General features: G+C 46.4%; 1 protein-coding gene across 3 annotated transcripts in view; it reads right to left on the bottom strand.

The window, feature by feature from the left end:
- Positions 1 to 18,720, bottom strand: part of SGCG (sarcoglycan gamma) — a 344,151-nt gene that overhangs the window by 141,229 nt on the left and 184,202 nt on the right. For 2 of the 3 annotated variants that reach the window (XM_088458607.1, XM_088458606.1), the window contains one exon: positions 16,409 to 16,606. In XM_088458607.1, coding sequence (XP_088314733.1) covers positions 16,409 to 16,606 — 198 coding nt within the window. The remainder of the gene's footprint in view (positions 1 to 16,408; positions 16,607 to 18,720) is intronic. The other variant, XM_088458609.1, reaches the window with a different exon arrangement.

An 18,720-nucleotide genomic window follows, 5' to 3' on the forward strand; every position in this document is an offset into this window, starting at 1 on the left:
ATCCTGGCAAAGCGAATGAAGGGCTTCATCCACAAGTCCCACATGCCGAGCGGAATCACTCCGTCTTAGCTCCTCCTTCACTTTCTCCAGCTGCTTCTGCAAAAGCCTGATGAGGGGAATGACCTGACTCAAGCTGGCTGTGTCTGAACTGACTTCACGTGTGGCAAGTTCGAAGGGCTGGAGAACCTTGCACAACACGGAAATCATTCTCCACTGCGCTTGAGTCAGGTGCATACCCCCTCCTTTGCCTATGTCATAGGTGGATGTATAGGCTTGTATGGCCTTTTGCTTCTCCTCCATCCTCTGAAGCATATAGAGGGTTGAGTTCCACCGCGTCACAACCTCTTGCTTCAGGTGATGGCGGGGCAGGTTCAAGAGTGTTTGCTGGCGCTCCAGTCTTCGGCACGCAGTCGCTGAATGGCGAAAGTGGCCAGAAATTTTTTGGGCCACCCAAAGCGTCTCCTGCACGCCCCTGTCGCTTTTCAGAAAATTCTGCACCACCAAGTTTATTGTGTGAGCAAAACATGGGACGTGCTGGAATTTGCCCAGATGTAATGCCCGCACAATATTGGTGGCGTTGTCAGATATCACAAATCCCCAGGAGAGTCTAAGTGGGGTAAGCCACTGGGCGATGATTTCCCTCAGTTTCTCTAAGAGGTTGTCGGCGGTGTGCCTCTTACTGAAACCGGTGATACACAGCGTAGCCTGCCTTGTAACGAGCTGGCGTTTCTGAGATGCTGCTACTGGTGACGCTGCTGCTGTTGCTGCGTAAGGTGATACATCTACCCAGTGGGCTGTCACAGTCATATAGTCCTTAGTCTGCCCTGTTCCACTTGTCCACATGTCCGTGGTTAAGTGGACATTGTGTACAACGGCATTTTTCAGGACACTGAGGACACTTTTTCTGACGTTTCTGTACAGTCTCGGTATCGCCTGCCTAGTGAAGTGGAATCTAGACGGGATTTGGAACCGGGGACACACTACCTCCATCAATTGTCTAAATCCCACTGCACTAATGGCGGATACCGGACGCACGTCTAACACCAACATAGCAGTCAAGGCCTCAGTTATACGTTTTGCTTCAGGATGACTGCTGTCGTACTTCATCCTCCTCGCTAAGGACTGTTGGAGGGTCAATTGTTTAGTAAAAGTAGTGGTGTTCCTACTTCCTCTCTGGGATGATGAACGACTCCCAACAGCAGCAACAGCAGCAGCGGCAGCAGTAGGCGTAGCAATGCAGGATCCTCCAGAGGAATCCCGGATAGGAGAGTCAGTCATGCCAGTGACATGGCCTGCAGGACTACTTCCGATCCTGACTAAGGAGGAAATTGATGAGGAGGGAGTTGACGGTGTGGTTTGCAGGCGCTTGGATACAACAGGACAACGGGATTTAGGTGTCCCTGGACTGCTTACGGTCTTAGCCAAAGTTTCTGAACTTGACAGTAACTTTTTATGAACGCGCTGCAGGTGCCGTATAAGGGAGGATGTTCCTAGGTGGTTGACGTCCCTACCCCTACTTATTTCACCTTTACATATGGTACATATGGCAAGACAGTTGTTGTCCGGATTTGGATAGAAATATTGCCAGACCAAAGAGGTGGAATGTTTGGTCTTCTGCCCAGGCATGACCGTGATGGGCTTTTTCATCCCACGGACAACAACTGTCTCCCCCGGAGCCTGATTTAAACAAACCACATCACCATCAGAATCCTCCTCGCCAACTTCCTCCTCAGCGCCAGCTACACCAGTATCCTCATCCTGTTGTACTTCAACAGTGACATCTTCAATTTGCATATCAGCAAGTGGACTGTGGGTGCTCCTTTCAGCACTTGCAGGGGGCGTGCAAATGGTGGAAAGAGCCACCTCTTCCCGTCCAGTGCTGGGAAGGTCAGGCATCGCAACCACCACCACACTTGGACTCTCCTTGGGGATTTGTGATATCTTCTTAGAAAGCACAGTTCTTCGCTGTGCTTTTGCCAGCTTAACTCTTTTGATTTTTTTAGTGGGAGGAGGGCTTCCATCGTCATGTGAAGCTGAACCACTAGTCATGAACATACTAGGGATCGACCTTAGCCGTTCCTTGCCACTCCGTGTCGTAAATGGCATATTGGCAAGTTTACGTTTCTCTTCAGCTGATTTAAATGTCTTTTTCAAGGTCATTTTCCTGAACTTTGCCATTTGGGATTGTATGTGCCCTCTACTATGACATTGGGCATCGGCCTTGGCAGACGACGTTGATGGCATGTTATCGTCTATGTCATGACTAGTGGCAGCAGCTTCAGCACTAGGAGGAAGTGGTTCTTGATCTTTCTCTATTTTATTTTTATCGGAGAAAGTTTGGTCCTCCATTTATGTTATACCGATTTGATATATACGTGCGGCTAAACACAGAAAATAATTTTTTTTTTGGTTTGGACTGGAGTGTACTTTGGGGGTTACAGCACCCTTTAACGGTCAAGCCAGCCGGCCCTTTACTTATGACACAGGCGCACGCTTGGCACTACTTTGTTGATGCACGTGCGGCTACTGCGCACACAATTCACAAACACAGAAAATAATTTTTTTTTTGATTTGGACTGGAGTGTACTTTCGGGGGTTACAGCACCCTTAACGGTCAAGCCAGCCGGCCCTTTACTTATGACACAGGCGCACGCTTGGCACTACTTTGTTGATGCACGTGCGGCTACTGCGCACACAATTCACAAACACAGAAAATAATTTTTTTTTTGGTTTGGACTGGAGTGTACTTTCGGGGGTTACTGCACCCTTAACGGTCAAGCCAGCCGGCCCTTTACTTATGACACAGGCGCACGCTTGGCACTACTTTGTTGATGCACGTGCGGCTACTGCGCACACAATTCACAAACACAGAAAATAATTTTTTTTTTGGTTTGGACTGGAGTGTACTTTCGGGGGTTACAGCACCCTTAACGGTCAAGCCAGCCGGCCCTTTACTTATGACACAGGCGCACGCTTGGCACTACTTTGTTGATGCACGTGCGGCTACTGCGCACACAATTCACAAACACAGAAAAGAATTTTTTTTTGGTTTGGATTGGAGTGTACTTTCGGGGGTTACAGCACCCTTTAACGGTCAAGCCAGCCGGCCCTTTACTTATGACACAGGCGCATGCTTGGCACTACTTTGTTGATGCACGTGCGGCTACTGCGCACACAATTCACAAACACAGAAAATATATTATTTTTTTAGCACTTGGGGGGAGCACCCCTGATGGACAGAGCACCCCCTGGACAACACTACAGCACTCCTTTAGGACTGGGACACTGCACAGGACTTTGGAGTGGACACAGCCCCTATGGAGAACTGACTGCACAACACAGTCCAGCCAGCCCCTATGGACTTTGAAGTAGTGGACACAGCCCCTATTAACAACAGCAGCACAGCACAACACAGCCAGCCCCTATGGACTTTGAAGTAGTGGACAACAGCAGCACTACACTACACTACACTACACAGCCCTAACTCCCACCCTCCCTCTTCACTGTCCACAGCCGAGTGAGAAAATGGCGCCGACGCGGGTACCTTATATAGGATCCAAAACCCGCGAGACTCGGAAGGCGGGATGATGACGTTTTGCCTCGATTTCAGATCCGAGTCAGGCGGGAAAAGTCGAGCCTGATTCGGATCGGACTCGGATCGGGGGGGTTCGGATTTCAGAAATCCGAACCCGCTCACCCCTAATATATATATATATATATATATATAATATATATATATATATATAACAAACTGTATGGGTGGCACTCCCATGTACTGTACACAATGTTCCAGGTGCCCTCCGGAGAAGCTCCACAGCGGGGCTCCAATATATAAACACACCGGTGGCACTCTGTGTAAATAAGGACTCAGACCAGCAGGCAGGGTAACTTCAACGTTTCGATGTTAATCCATTGGATGGATTAACATCGAAACGTTGAAGTTACCCTGCCTGCTGGTCTGAGTCCTTATTTACACAGAGTGCCGCCGGTGTGTTTATATATATATATATATAATCTATCTATCTCTGCAGGCTGTGGCGGCTGCCTGATTTGGGAGCCATCAGTAGGCTGTGCTCACTGAAATAGCCCCCATTTGAAGACTGGAGGCTGAGGATCAGGCTCTGGTATTCTGAAAACCCTGCTGTGTCGCCCAACTGCCCAGGGCTACCTCCATTGGCTGAGTGTCACGGCCAGGGTATTTCAGCATGGCGCTAGGCGGGTGTTACCTGTGAGGTCGTTGTGGCGCGGGCTGTCTGGTGGCGGAGCTGGTGTCTGGGGGGGGGCTTTGGCTGCGCGCGTTGTTGTGCGGCCCTGTTGTCACTCTGCGCTGGTGAGGCCTGGCGGTGTCTCCGTTTCGTTTGGCATGGGCGCCGCCATCTTGCCTTCTGGCCATGTGATGCAGCTGGCCAATCCTGGTGAGTCACATGTTCCCTCCGGCCAGTAACAGCACGGCATGTGGTATTTAGGAAGGGTCAGTGCCTTCCTTCTTTGCCAGTGCAACGTGTATCTCAGCCTAGCTGAGAGTTAGTTCTCTGTGCTTTCCTGTTCCTGTGAATTCGCTGTCTGCCAGTCTGCCTGTCAGCTCCTAGCTCCCACTGGACTACCCCGCTTCCTCCATCACCCTTGCCCATACCTGAGTGCCTGAGCCTGCTGACATCCTGCGCTTCAGTTCACTACCTGTATACCTGGCTTGTTTATTTTCAGTTCACTACCTGCACACCTGGACAGCTTTAATTGTTTCTACTTGGACATTAACCCTTTTACTCCCACCACAGAACTCTTGTGCACATTATATATTCCTGGACTTTTATTTACTGCCACATTATATGTCTACTCAAGCACTTATTAAAAATTCTAGTTTTATTTTTGAATCTGCTTCTGTGATCACTCCAGCTACCACCCCGGGTCCACACAACCCAGAACATCACAGTTTGCACTGGCCACATGGAGCCGGCCACGGATCAGGAGTCTGGAGTGGATTTGTTCAGGTGCATTTCTGGTCGTTTAGAAAATCTGGAAAACATGCAGCATCAGATGGCTCAATTTCTGCAAGAGATGTCCAAGCGACAGGATAGTTTGCAAACTTCCTTTTCTACCCCTGGAGTACCAGCATCTACATCCGCTTTAGCATTTGGGAATACAGGAGGCAGATCATCTCCCCGCTTACATCTTCCTTTACCAAGTAAATTTGATGGCAACCCTAAACTCTGCCGAGGATTCCTAAATCAGTGTGACATACATTTTACCCTGCAGCCTGACAACTTTCTAACTGCAAGAACTAAAGTGGCTTATATAGTCTCTCTGTTATCCGGCCAGGCCTTGGAATGGGCTTCCCCACTCTGGGAGCGCTCAGATCCGCTGCTGGATAATTACGCAGGCTTTGTGTCATCCTTCAGGAGGATTTTCGATGAACCTGGGCGTACTGTATCAGCATCATCAAACATCATGACACTGAGACAAGGGGTCCGTCCTGTCAGTCAATATGCCGTGCAATTTCAAATTTTAGCATCAGAGCTCAAATGGAATGAGGAAGCCCTCACCTCGACCTTCTGGCATGGGTTGTCAGACTGACTAAAGGATGATCTAGTCACTCGAGAGCTTCCTACTAATCTGAACGACATGATTTCGTTGTGTATCAAAGTTGACCTACGCTTCAGGGAACGTCAGGCTGAAAAAAACAGAACTGACCGGCAAAGGTCATTTACCCCTTCCATTTCTACCCGTCCCATTCCTTCCCCTCTTGAAGAGGAGCCTATGCAGGTGAATCATACACACCTCTCTAAAGAAGAACGTCAGAGAAGAATGCAAAAGAACCTCTGTCTGTACTGTGGAGAGTCCGGTCACCTGCTGATCTCCTGCCCCCGTAAACCGGGAAATGCCAAATCCTAACTGACCCTGGAGACATCAAGTTAGGAGTTATGAACCAGTCTCCAAAAATTTAAGATTTCACGATTACCCTAGCCTTGGATCTTAAACCCAAACCTGTCTTTGCTACTGCTCTACTCGACTTGGGAGCAGCCGGAAATTTCATAACGTCTAGTTTCATAGATAAATTTCAGATTCCTTGTTTGTCTCTCAACCATGCCATCTCTCTGACCTCTATAGACGGACGCCCTCCAACTAACGGGATAGTCACCAAAGAGACTCAACCAGTATTTGTCCGAATTGGGGCACTTCATTCTGAGTCCTTAAAATTCCTGGTGATATCAGAGGCCTCTCAAGAAATTGTTCTTGGTCTACCCAGGTTACGTCAACATAATCCCAGGAGTGATTGGAGTTCTATTCAGATTCTGTCATGGGGTATGGACTGTCAGAAATCCTGTCTTCCAAAAATTCGACCTGTGAGAAAGACAGTTCCATTAGTTTCTTCTGTCATTCTCAAGGAATATCAGATGTTCGCCGACGTTTTCTCTGAACAACAAGCAAATATCTTACCCCCTCATAGGGAATGGGACTGTCCAATTGAATTGATACCTGATAAGATACCACCTCATGGTCATACCTATCCGCTGTCCTTGCCTGAGACTCAAGCCATGACCGAATACATCAGGGACAACCTGGCAAAGGGGCTCATTCGCCCCTCTACGTCACCTGCCGGAGCTGGGTTTTTCTTCGTTGGCAAGAAGGACGGTGGTCTAAGACCATGTATCGATTATCAAGGCCTTAATGACATTACTGTAAAGAATCGATACCCTCTTCCCCTGATTACTGAGTTGTTTGATAGGGTCAAGGGCTCTGTCATTTTTTCAAAATTAGATCTAAGAGGGGCTTACAACCTCATTCGTATCCGAGCTGGCGATGAATGGAAGACCGCTTTTAATACCAGAGATGGACATTTTGAGTATTTAGTAATGCCTTTTGGATTGTGTAACGCCCCTGCTGTCTTTCAAAGTTTCGTTAATGAGATTTTCCGGGATCTGTTATATGTTTCTGTTGTTGTCTATCTGGATGACATACTGATTTTTTCACCCTCTGTGGCTAAACATCAAGAACATGTTAAAGAAGTTCTGACCCATTTGAGAGAAAACCACCTTTACTGCAAACTGGAGAAGTGCGTCTTTGGAGTGCCCAGTGTACCTTTTCTCGGCTATGTAATATCTGGCTCCAGTTTAGAAATGGACCCCAAGAAGGTACAGGCAATTCTGGATTGGACCCGACCTCAGACACTGAAGGCCATCCAGAGATTGTTGGGCTTCGCAAATTATTATAGACGCTTCATTAAGGGATTTTCTACACTGCTGGCTCCCATTACAGCCTTGACCCGCAAAGGTGCTAATCCTGCCCAATGGTCACCTGAGGCAGAGTCTGCCTTTCATCTTCTAAAACAGGCCTTTATCTCAGCACCAGTTCTTCGACAACCCGATCTGGACAGGCCTTTTTTGTTGGAAGTAGACGCATCATCTGAAGCTGTGGGAGCAGTCTTGTCTCAACGTTATGAGGACAACCGAGTCCATCCGTGTGGGTTCTTTTCTAAAAAATTCTCTCCTGCCGAAAGGAACTACGCCATAGGTGAGCAAGAACTACTAGCTATAAAGCTGGCGTTGAAGGAATGGAGATATTTGCTAGAAGGCGCCAAGTTTCCATTTACTGTATTTACGGACCATAGAAATCTCCTATTTCTCAAAAACCTCCAATGTGTGAGTTCTCATTTAGCCCGCTGGGCAATATTCTTTGCCAGGTTTCAGTTCACCCTGACCTTCCGGTCTGGAGCACTTAATCAGAAGGCTAATGCCCTATCGAGATCTCTCCTCTGTGATGATCAATCTGAAAATCAAAGCAATACCCCTGTCTTAGAATCAAGAGTTTTCGCCGCATTACAACTTCAGCCTCCTACGGGAAAATCATTTGTGGCCCCGGAATTAAGGAAGCAGCTTCTCACTTGGGCACATTCCTCTCGCTTCGCAGGGCACTCAGGCACTCGGAAGACCTTGGAGTTCCTGAAAATACACTATTGGTGGCCTTCTATGAAGGCAGATGTAATGGAGTTTATCTCTTCCTGCTCCTCCTGTGCCCAGCATAAATCATCACGACAAGCTCCAGCTGGGGAATTGCTTCCATTACCTACTCCATCACGTCCATGGACGCATCTCTCCATGGATTTCGTCACAGACCTGCCAGTCTCTCAAGGTTTCAACACTATCTGGGTTGTAATAGACCGATTTTCTAAGATGGTCCACTATATACCGTTGAAGAAATTACCTTCTGCCCCTGACCTGGCACAGTTGTTTGTCCAACACAAATTTCGTCTACATGGCCTTCCTGCTGAAATTGTCTCTGACCGTGGTGTGCAGTTTACTGCAAAATTCTGGAGGGCTTTGTGTTCTGTTCTTCAAGTGAAGTTAAACTTTTCCACGGCCTACCATCCGCAAAGCAACGGCTCCACCGAGAGAGTAAATCAAGATCTAGAGACTTTCTTAAGAATTTTTATGTCATCTTCCCAGGACAATTGGGCTGCCTTGCTGCCGTGGGCTGAGTTTGCACATAATGCTTCCTACCACTCGTCAACTAACCAAACGCCATTTCAGGTTGTATATGGCCTTCATCCTCGTGTTCCCGAATTTCGAAGCCTGCCTGTTTTCGATGTTCTGGCCGTGGAGGACACGGTGCAGAATTTTGCTGCCATCTGGACTCAAGTACGGTCTGATTTGTTGAAGGCATCCTCTCGCTATATGACCCAGGCCGATAAGAAGCGTAGAATAGTTCCACGCATGCAAGTAGGAAACCAGGTCTGGTTGTCTACTCGGAACCTTCGTCTAAGAGTTCCGTCTATGAAATTCGCACCCCGCTTCATCGGTCCCTTCACCATAACAGAAGTCATTAATCCAGTGGCCTACCGTTTACAGTTAACCCCATACCTAAAAATTCCCAATTCCTTCCATGTTTCCTTATTAAAGCCCCTAGTCCTGAATAAGTTCCATAATGCTCTACCTGCTTCTCCTCGAGTCCAGACGGAGAGAGGAGTTGAGTTTGAAGTCGCCCAGATCTTGGACTCTCGTCTGCGCAGAGGTCATCTTCAGTATTTGTTGGACTGGAAAGGTTACAGTCCAGAGGAACGTTGCTGGACCGATGCTCGTGATGTCCACGCTCCCACGCTCATCAGGAGATTCCATTCTGCCCACCCGGAGAAGCCTGGTGAGTGTCCTGAGGCCACCCCAAAAGGGGGGGTACTGTCACGACCAGGATATTTCAGCATGGCGCTAGGCGGGTGTTACCTGTGAGGTCGTTGTGGCGCGGGCTGTCTGGTGGCGGAGCTGGTGTCTGGCGGGGGGCTTTGGCTGCGCTCGTTGTTGTGCGGCCCTGTTGTCACTCTGTGCTGGTGAGGCCTGGCGGTGTCTCCGTTTCGTTTGGCATGGGCGCCGCCATCTTGCCTTCTGGCCATGTGATGCGGCTGGCCAATCCTGGTGAGTCACATGTTCCCTCCGGCCAGTAACAGCACGGCATGGGGTATTTAGGAAGGGTCAGTGCCTTCCTTCTTTGCCAGTGCAACGTGTATCTCAGCCTAGCTGAGAGGGAGTTCTCTGTGCTTTCCTGTTCCTGTGAATTCGCTGTCTGCCAGTCTGCCTGTCAGCTCCTAGCTCCCACTGGACTACCCCGCTTCCTCCATCACCCTTGCCCATACCTGAGTGCCTGAGCCTGCTGACATCCTGCGCTTCAGTTCACTACCTGTATACCTGGCTTGTTTATTTTCAGTTTCACTACCTGCACACCTGGACAGCTTTAATTGTTTCTACTTGGACATTAACCCTTTTACTCCCACCACAGAACTCTTGTGCACATTATATATTCCTGGACTTTTATTTACTGCCATTATCTGTCTACTCAAGCACTTATTAAAAATTCTAGTTTTATTTTTAAATCTGCTTCTGTGATCACTCCTGCTACCACCCCGGGTCCACAAACAACCCAGAACATCACACTGAGCTGTGCTGCACAGACCTATGCAGCTCGGAGTAACATGGGCTCAGCAGTGTCATCAGCTGTGCATGTGTCACAGTGTCGGCATGGGGAAGGGAGAGAATGAGGAAAGGATCTGCAAAGATCCCTCTCCTCATTCTTCATGATGGGCACTGCTGCAGCAGGAGATCAGGGGAGGCGAGGGATCTTTGCAAATTTCCCCCATTCTCCTCCTGTACCAGGCAGGGAGGCTGAGAAAATGGGAGTTCCTGTGATATCAACACCTGTTCATTTGTTATCCAGGTTGTGTGGAGAGACTGCAGGAGAAACAGGATCCATTTATTTTGTTAACAATTCCTGTCAGCACCCTCCATGAATTTTAAATGCAGGGGCCCGAAGAAAAACAGACACTCTTCATGCCCTGAACTATTCTCAGCCTCCATGCAGGGCACAGCAGGAGAGAAGGGGCGGGATCTGCAGACATCCCTCTCCTATCTGCTGAATGGAGGGAAGCCAGATGGCATTAGTTTAGTGAGGCTCCCTCCAATATCATTTCACAATTTGCCAATGGCAAGTTTGTCCTCATTGCATTTCCCATTACTGGAAGATTTAAATCAGAAGCAAATTTTAGGGCTTGGAGGAGATTATCGCAAAATCTTGTCCAATAGCACTCCGATACATTTAAATGAATCTAAAATAATTTGAATGCCGTGATCCCGACAGGGTTAACATACCGACACTTGTTGGTCGGTATGCTAACCATTCCCCTCTCCCTACCCTAACCCTCCCTTTTTGGTGCCTAACGATAACCTCCCCCCTAGTGCCTAAACCTAACCTCCCCATGCCCACACCCTAAACCTAAACATCCTCCCTTAATGCATAACCTGTAACCTAACACTCCCCTAACCCCCGATACTTACCTTCGGGATACCGGCGGTTGGGATTCTGGAGCCGGGATTCTGACGCTGCCGTGATTCCGGCGCCGGTATATCGACCATCGGCATCCCACACGCCGGGATGTAGACAACCCACTGTAATGCTGAACATAAGAAACATGTAGGAAGCTGTCATGAAAAGCAGACAACAATAGATGAGTCACTAATTGTAACTATAATACAGTGAAATGCGGCATTAAGTCACAGGGGGTGTGGTTGAGATTATGCAATTGCCCCCCTGCACTTTCCATCCGGACCTCTCCATCCCAGATCTCTTGTAGGGCACCATTTCAAAGTAGGTAAGTATGATTATTTGAGACAGTGACAGACGGCTGAGGAGCAAATAATGATCAACAGAATACTGCCTACAGAAGAAATTGTGTAAATCATGCTCTCTTCCATACATATATGTTTGAGGCAAAGCATGGTACATTTGCACTGCCCAGAGAGCACATATATGGAACATGGCCGAGGTTTATGGTCACTAAGCTCTGAAGCTATAAGGATGAGTGGTCTCTGGGGTTGTTGGTTGATACAAAACAAGCGATATGGAGGAAAATGAATTCAGAGCTATTTACATTCTCTTTTAATCAAGGCTAATTAAAATACCACTGCTACTATAATACTAATACAGTGTTTACAAGTAGAAATTCCTCTTTCCCCCCAAGTTGAGGTGATGATAATGATACAAAGTTGCCTTCTCTTCTTTTTAGATTTATTTAATCATTAAACTGAAAATTATCAATTAGTGGATACGACGAAGAAGGGACTCAAGTAAAAGTAAATTGAATCATGGAACATTAACAGGCTGATATCTATAATAATTAACATCAATTGAAAAATGATTAATTACAACATTAGGCTCTAGAACTTATTGCAAAAGCTTAAGCAAAAAATCTTTAACGACGTGATTAATTGTATAATCAGCACACAGAGAAATAGAAATTAAAAGATTAACTAAATAATAAAAGAACTTGCAAACATTGAAAGAGAAGAATTACATTTTGTCATACAATTAAAATAGATGGATTTTAAGAAATAACAAGGACGATGAACAATCACAAGTGACTGGTTTTGGAGGTCATCAATAATTAAAATAAAACTACATAATGTCAATTATATTTTAATTATTATTATTATTAATAATAATAATAATAATAATAATAATAATAATAATCTTTAGACTGTAAATTAGTTTATCAACCTTTGATTCCAGAACCCCAACAGGCTTACCCTTATTCTATGTTGGCCTACATATTCTGAGACGGCAATGGATCCATATGTGTATAAATGTATGCTTCAATTCTTCTAAAGCTGGACACACACTTGTCTAACCCTCAGGAGATTCAACCCCAGATTACACTGTTTATACATCCCTACTGCAGACCTGGTCGCAAATTCTACAACCAATCTATGCGTACACACTTGTCCAATTTTTCAGCAGATCTCCAAGACATCCCCTAGAGATTAAATGATTAATTGATCAAAATTTAAAAAAAAATGTGTGGACCCCTCCCAAATCAATAGTTAGGCCCTGGACCTGGGCTGGTATTGAAAAATAGGGGGAAAAAACGGCGTGTGTTTCCCTCTATTTTGCTATAACCAGCAGATGGCTGAACCAGCTGTGGGGCTAATGCTATAGCAGGGAGACACACAGCTCAGGGACCCCCTGGCATCACATTAACCAGCCTCAAACTGGTCCATCCAGTGCTGGAATTCCTTGGCTATTCCCCTCATCACTGATGGCAATGGGTGCAGTGTTAATGGTATTAAAAGAGTTAATATTGTCTTTACAGGCAGACTAGAGGCACCAGCAAGCCTGTCCCGGCATGATGGCACTTGTGAAACCATAAGTGCCAGTATGCCTGGACATTAAGGGCTTGTTGGCAACTGTAGTCTGTCTGTAAAGAAAATATTAAAATACAGACAGGACAACAATTGTTTCAACACATCTTCACCTGGTAGGCAATGGCCTGTTTAAGCTCTTTTGTAATGGTCGCCATCTTCCAGGACATCTAGAGTCTTCTGACACTATCTTGTGCTGGCTAATATCAGCTGGCTTGAAGGGGGGTGATGATGGCCATCTTCAACGTGCGGCCCATTTCAAAAGTGGTGCAGCGAGCGAGCCACTCATGGCTTGCAGTGCCATTTTTTAAATGGCCCTGGCTGACATTGTACATGTGGGATATCAGTGGAAAACCACCACCGCTGGACCCACAGCCACTGCAGAACTTTTCCAGGATCCAGACCTGCCATCATGCTCGCAGCCTCTGCCGGGTCACTCTGGACCCCGGCCCACCGCCATGCCCGGGACCTGGTGTTAATTAGCCAGCAGATTTTGCTGCTCCGGAGATTGGTCACCAGCATATTGGATTTTAAGCATGTTTAAAAATCATTTGAGCCAACCTGGATCAGTTGAAGGCATTGGTCAGGTGAGGGTAGACGCTTGTCCAATGTCGGACAAACTGGTCGGTCGAGGGTCGGATTGAACGCAGATGGGACAAGTGCGTACCCAGCTTTAGACATGAAATGTGTCTGACAGTATACTGAACCCAATCTGCACTCTTTAATAATCCCCTCACTCCAATTCTCATAAATTCATGGCCCACACCCCAGTAGCCACCAAATGTTGTAAACACTGTACTGTAAGAGCTCATGGCCAAAGTAGAGTGAATTCCTTACCAAGATTTACCAATATGTGATGTTTCACCATAGAGTCGGTTAAAGGAGCATTGATATCTGTATCTGAACACCATGGACTTTTGTATAGTGGTCAACAGAGGTAAGCATAAGAAGTGCCAGTGTCCTGGTGTTGAGCAATAATCCCAGCAGCTGCAATGGTCCTGAAAGTGACCCCACACAGAACCATTTTTCTTGCAAAATGATGAGATTTTACAATTATCAGTAGGTGTGGCACAGACAATTATGCACTTCCTGATGACCAAATTCCCTATTTCACCTCCATTGCCGTGTGCCTATGTCATTAGGTCTTCTTCACTAACCTCAAGTTTTAACCTTTCAGTGCATTCACTTTTCTACTCTCCAATGCTCCCTGTGACTTCTGCAACACATTTTCCTTCTTTGCCTTCTATCCATTACCCAAGTTCAAAGGTCCATACAAATAATCTGGACTTCTAATCCAGCTCCAGTCGCCTGAAGCTCCAGTTTCAGACTTTCAACATTTTTAGCCCACCCTGGATCCATTACATTGACAAACCCACAGCCTGCTACTTGCACCAATGTTTAATATTTGTGTTTTTCAGATGACCCTCAAACCAGGAGAGGATGGTAACATTTGGTTTGAGCGAGGTGCAAGTATAAGCGTAGGCCCATTACACCCCAACATTATCACTCTATGATTACAAAAAGAACATTATATTGAATTCTTCTAAGCTATCAAAACCTGCAGGTAGCAAAGAATATGACTTTCATCAGTACTTAAGTATTAAAGGGACAACTTCATTGAACATCTGTCAGGTGTCTACTGTCCGCTCTACCTCGTGGCTAACTGACTGTTTAGCTGAACATAGCATTATGAAGATATGGGATTTCACTCACAAGAAAAGGGAAGCTGTTGCTTATTTGCAGAAGAAAGGCATTATGGAGACTGAAAGAAAGCGTATGAAAGGCCATTCTGTGATGTTGTATTTTGGCACCAAGTTTTTCTGGAAATGTAATGTGTCAGGTTAAAGTGAACTCACAGATAAGCAACTGGTTTGAAGGAAGTCGTATTCCTACGGTGACCGCCGAGAGGTTAATTTACTGTTGGTTTTAGGAACTGCCTTCAATTAAATGTGTCAGGTCAATATGGGATGTAGTCTGCATCCAGGCATATCGGATGTAGTCTGCATCCCTGTGTGTGGGATGCCGATGGTCGATACACCGGTGCCGGAATCCCAACTGCCGGCATCCCGACTGTCAGCATCCCGAAGATAAGTATCAGGGTTAGGGGAGGGTTAGGTATTAGGAGAAGAGTTAGGGTTAGGCACTGAGGGTTAGGTTTAGGGTGCAGGGAGGGGGAGGTTAGGGTTAGGCACCAAAAAGGAAGGGTTAGGCAGCAACAATTGCATGTGAACTGGAGGGAGTCTACTGGACCCAGCCTACCATGGACTTTACTAAGCTTTCTGCAGTGGTGCAGAGCTGCTGAGCCAGGGACCTTATGCTATAATCTGGCACCAGCCCACCACAGTGCCGAACCTTGATGAGAAGGCTTTTTATTTGAAACCACACTCCTGTGTTTGCTATTGTTGGATTTTTTTCTATGTCTTTATGTATGTTTATCATGGAATAAATGGAATTATTACTTTCCCAGTAATATTGTGGGTAATTTATGACTAAGAGGGGGAGGGTTAGCATACCAACCAACAAATGTCGGTACGTTAACCCTGTCGGGATCCCTGCGTCGGCATTCTGACCACCGAGATCCCGACTGCCGGCAACCCATACCCAACCCGTCAATATATCCGACCAGATTGTCAATGACACTGGATTAGTTACCACAGGAAAGTGCCACAGCTATGGTGAACTTGCAGACAGAAAATCAGCAGAGATCAACTATTATACAAAGTTGATAAAAGTATGGTATCGAAGTGCTATAACAACGTCGGGAGAATTCTCCCACAACAATGTGTGTTTAGTGGTATGTTGGGAACAGTGACATGCGGTGAGGTCAATGGCTGGGGAGGCACACATGGGGATGGGTTTGAGTGCTGGGAACCTGTCTCACTCCCTACTCACTGTAACTCTCCCCTCACTACACTAGGCTTCAGCATCCATTGATTATCCTACCTGCATCACTGTGTCTTCTCTAGCTGCTGAGCTCCGATCTCTAAACACTGCAGTGCACTTCCTGGTCACATGACACATCCAGGGTGTCCATCAGTGCTCCAGGCACGCCCCCCATACTTAAAGGCATGCCTCTATTAGGCTTTTTCTTTGCAGCTTACTGCCCGTGGAGTGTCTGACTATACAGAAGCGAGGCTGAGCTGTTGCTGCCTCATCACTCGTATCCCAGGGAGCTCCACAAAGCTGGTAAGTGTTAACTATAAAAATGATTACAATAAACAAAGAAGATGTTTTATTCTGATAATTTTTATATATATAGTCTCAGAAGTATGACAGGGGAGGCTCTGCCTACATTGACTGCACGTCCCTGGTATCCAAACCCTCTCCCTCTCCATACCTAACCATGTTTATGACCAAGAAGTCCTATCTGCATATGTGCGGTTGACGTGCGGGCGCACTGGTAGGGATCCAATTAGATCCCTCTCAGTGAGCATTGAGAAGAGAAGCCCAAAGGCTTCTAAATAGGCAACACCACCTATAGATGGCATTGCCTAATGGGTCCAAGCTCCGGAAAGTATCGTATTCCGGAGCCTGGTACATATGGGAAATGCGCAACATAACTCTTTTTCTGACATAGGGCAATCAGCTAAACACCACAGGTACTCTGTAATGATAAAGGACATAACTATAGTTGTAGCAGCCTAGTCTGACACTTTCCCTTATTGAAATAAATGTTGGAACCTCATTGGCTCTGCACATTAGAATACCAAGGTAAGGGAGATGACATTACTTACTGGTGAGAACCACATGACTTTAAGTATCCAAATGGTTAGAGCAAAATTCACAACTAGGATGATGAGGAGGAGAAGAACAAACAGGTAAAGACAACGCTTTCTCCAGCCGTAAATCCCAATATTATAGACATACTGCCTTTCTGGATGCTCTAGGCTTGTTCCGTCAGTCGTTGTGGTGTATTGCTCCCGGACCATCTGCTGTGAAAAATATAACAAAAAATAAAAGTAGTTTAAATAGTGTAATGATAAAATAACACCTTTTTTTTTTTAAACAATGCAATGAAGCTTATTTAAAAAAATGAGACAAAAACCAATGATGTGTTGTAAGTTGTAACTCACAGCATCCATTCAGATATCATCTTTCAATGGTCGGACTACACTAAACTGCTAAAAGCTTCTGAATAGTTTCTTTGCTTATGCCCCAGTGGTTCATTCTTACCCTCTTTCTTTTTTTACATACTCTGTGGGAGGTCCCTGGGGCAAGCTCAATGGCCGTGTCAACGTCACATAGATTGTCATGGCCCCGCCCCCTGCTGCACAGTGCTATGATGAAGCAATTCCAAATTAAACCTGTCACTAGTCCCAGGACGGGATACATCAAGCATCGCATTTTGGAAGTGATGCATCCCGCCACTGATTGCACGCTTAGCGCGTTTGGTAACGCTGTATGCATGTACATTTAAGCAAAGGACAGCTCTTCCGATAAGAGCTGTATTTTGCGGTGTGTGGATTTCCAGGTTTACTGGGTGACACCTGGTGCGGCTGGTCGGAGTTCTTCTGCGTGATGCAGGCGTGTGCATGTGGAAGGGGGCATGGCTTCACGGAATAGACGTGGCTTCGCTCCGCAAAACCACACCACTTATGTGTGCTGATCTTGGGGGCATTCCCGTCCCCCGTTCTCGGCACCCAGTGGGCTTACGCAGCGCTCCAGCATGCGCATGCCATGGGTGACTCTAGAGCAGGGATGGGGAACATCAGGCCTGGGGGCCATATAAGGCCCCCGGATTCATTTGGTTTGGCCCTCTGAGCTTTTTTCTGCTAGCCTCATCTGGCTAGCAGGGTGCCTAGAATGGCACCATGCAGCCAGAATCTGCAGCTGTGCTGCCTGGAGCGTCTTTAGGATGCTTCAGACACGGTCACACCGCTGCCCGTAGCGCTCCCCGTAGCATCCTCAGGATGCTCCAGGCATTGTAACCACCGGCGATTATGGTCCCGCCCCCATGTGATGTCACACAGAGGGGGCGTGATCTGCACTGGGCCTGCGAGCAATGTTATATATATCAAAATGGCCCTCGGCATAAAAAAGGTGCCCCACCCCTGCTCTAGAGGGATCCTATTGGATCAGTCTGGGGGAAGTCACCAATAAGAAGCCAATAGGCTTCTATTAGGCAACACCATCTATAGATAGTGTTGCCTATTGGATCCAAGCTCTGTGAAGGTTTTCTTTGGTGCAAACTGATTGCGGTCAAACCTCCGAGAACTGAATTTTTGGATGTTTGACTGCATTTTTCAGTACAGTGCATCCCGCCTACAACCTCCTGCCTAGTGGATGCGGAAGGGAGGCAGGCACAGTCAGATGCTGTATATAGATATATTTCCCAGACATTTCAGGAGAGTAGGCAAGTATTCCATTACTGTATTCAAATATAGATGTATTTTGTTAAATTATTAAGTCTATGGGGTAGATTTACTAAAGCTTCTAAAAGTGAAAGTGGTGGTGTTTCCCATAGCAACCAATTCGATTCGGTCTATCGCTTTCTAGGATGCAATATAGACATGATAGTTATAATCTGATTGGTTACTATGGGCAACATCACCAATTTAAATTTTTAAAAGCTTTAGTAAATCTAGCCCTATGTAAGACATGACTGGCATTTTGTAAGAGAAGGTGAAATCTGTCAGTATGAGCTGGTTCTAGGAATAGAATTACACCACATTTTGCACACAGTCTCTGATGGACATTGGACCAGATTCCAAGTTGTCTGTGTAAACTAGCCCAATTTGTGTATGAAAAAGCCGCCCTCACTCAAAGAGTATTTCTGCCCATATACACGGATTAGAGATTCAGCACACTCATCATAGGGTATAGCATATGCGTATCAATTGTACGAGCAAAAGCTCATGCCAACAAGCGGACCAGTGCATACAGTGAGGCCAGAGTAATGGGTACCAATTATTACAAGTATTATCAATGTGCATGTTATAGTCTGTTGTTGATGTGGTGCAGCTATTTAATAACATCCTATAGCGCAGATTTATATTGTTTTCCATACTGATTACAAGTGACAGTATCATCACACACATACAATTGC

This window comes from Taudactylus pleione, unplaced genomic scaffold (assembly GCF_031769625.1).
Source record: "Taudactylus pleione unplaced genomic scaffold, aTauple2 ptg000842l, whole genome shotgun sequence".
NCBI lineage: Eukaryota > Metazoa > Chordata > Amphibia > Anura > Myobatrachidae > Taudactylus > Taudactylus pleione.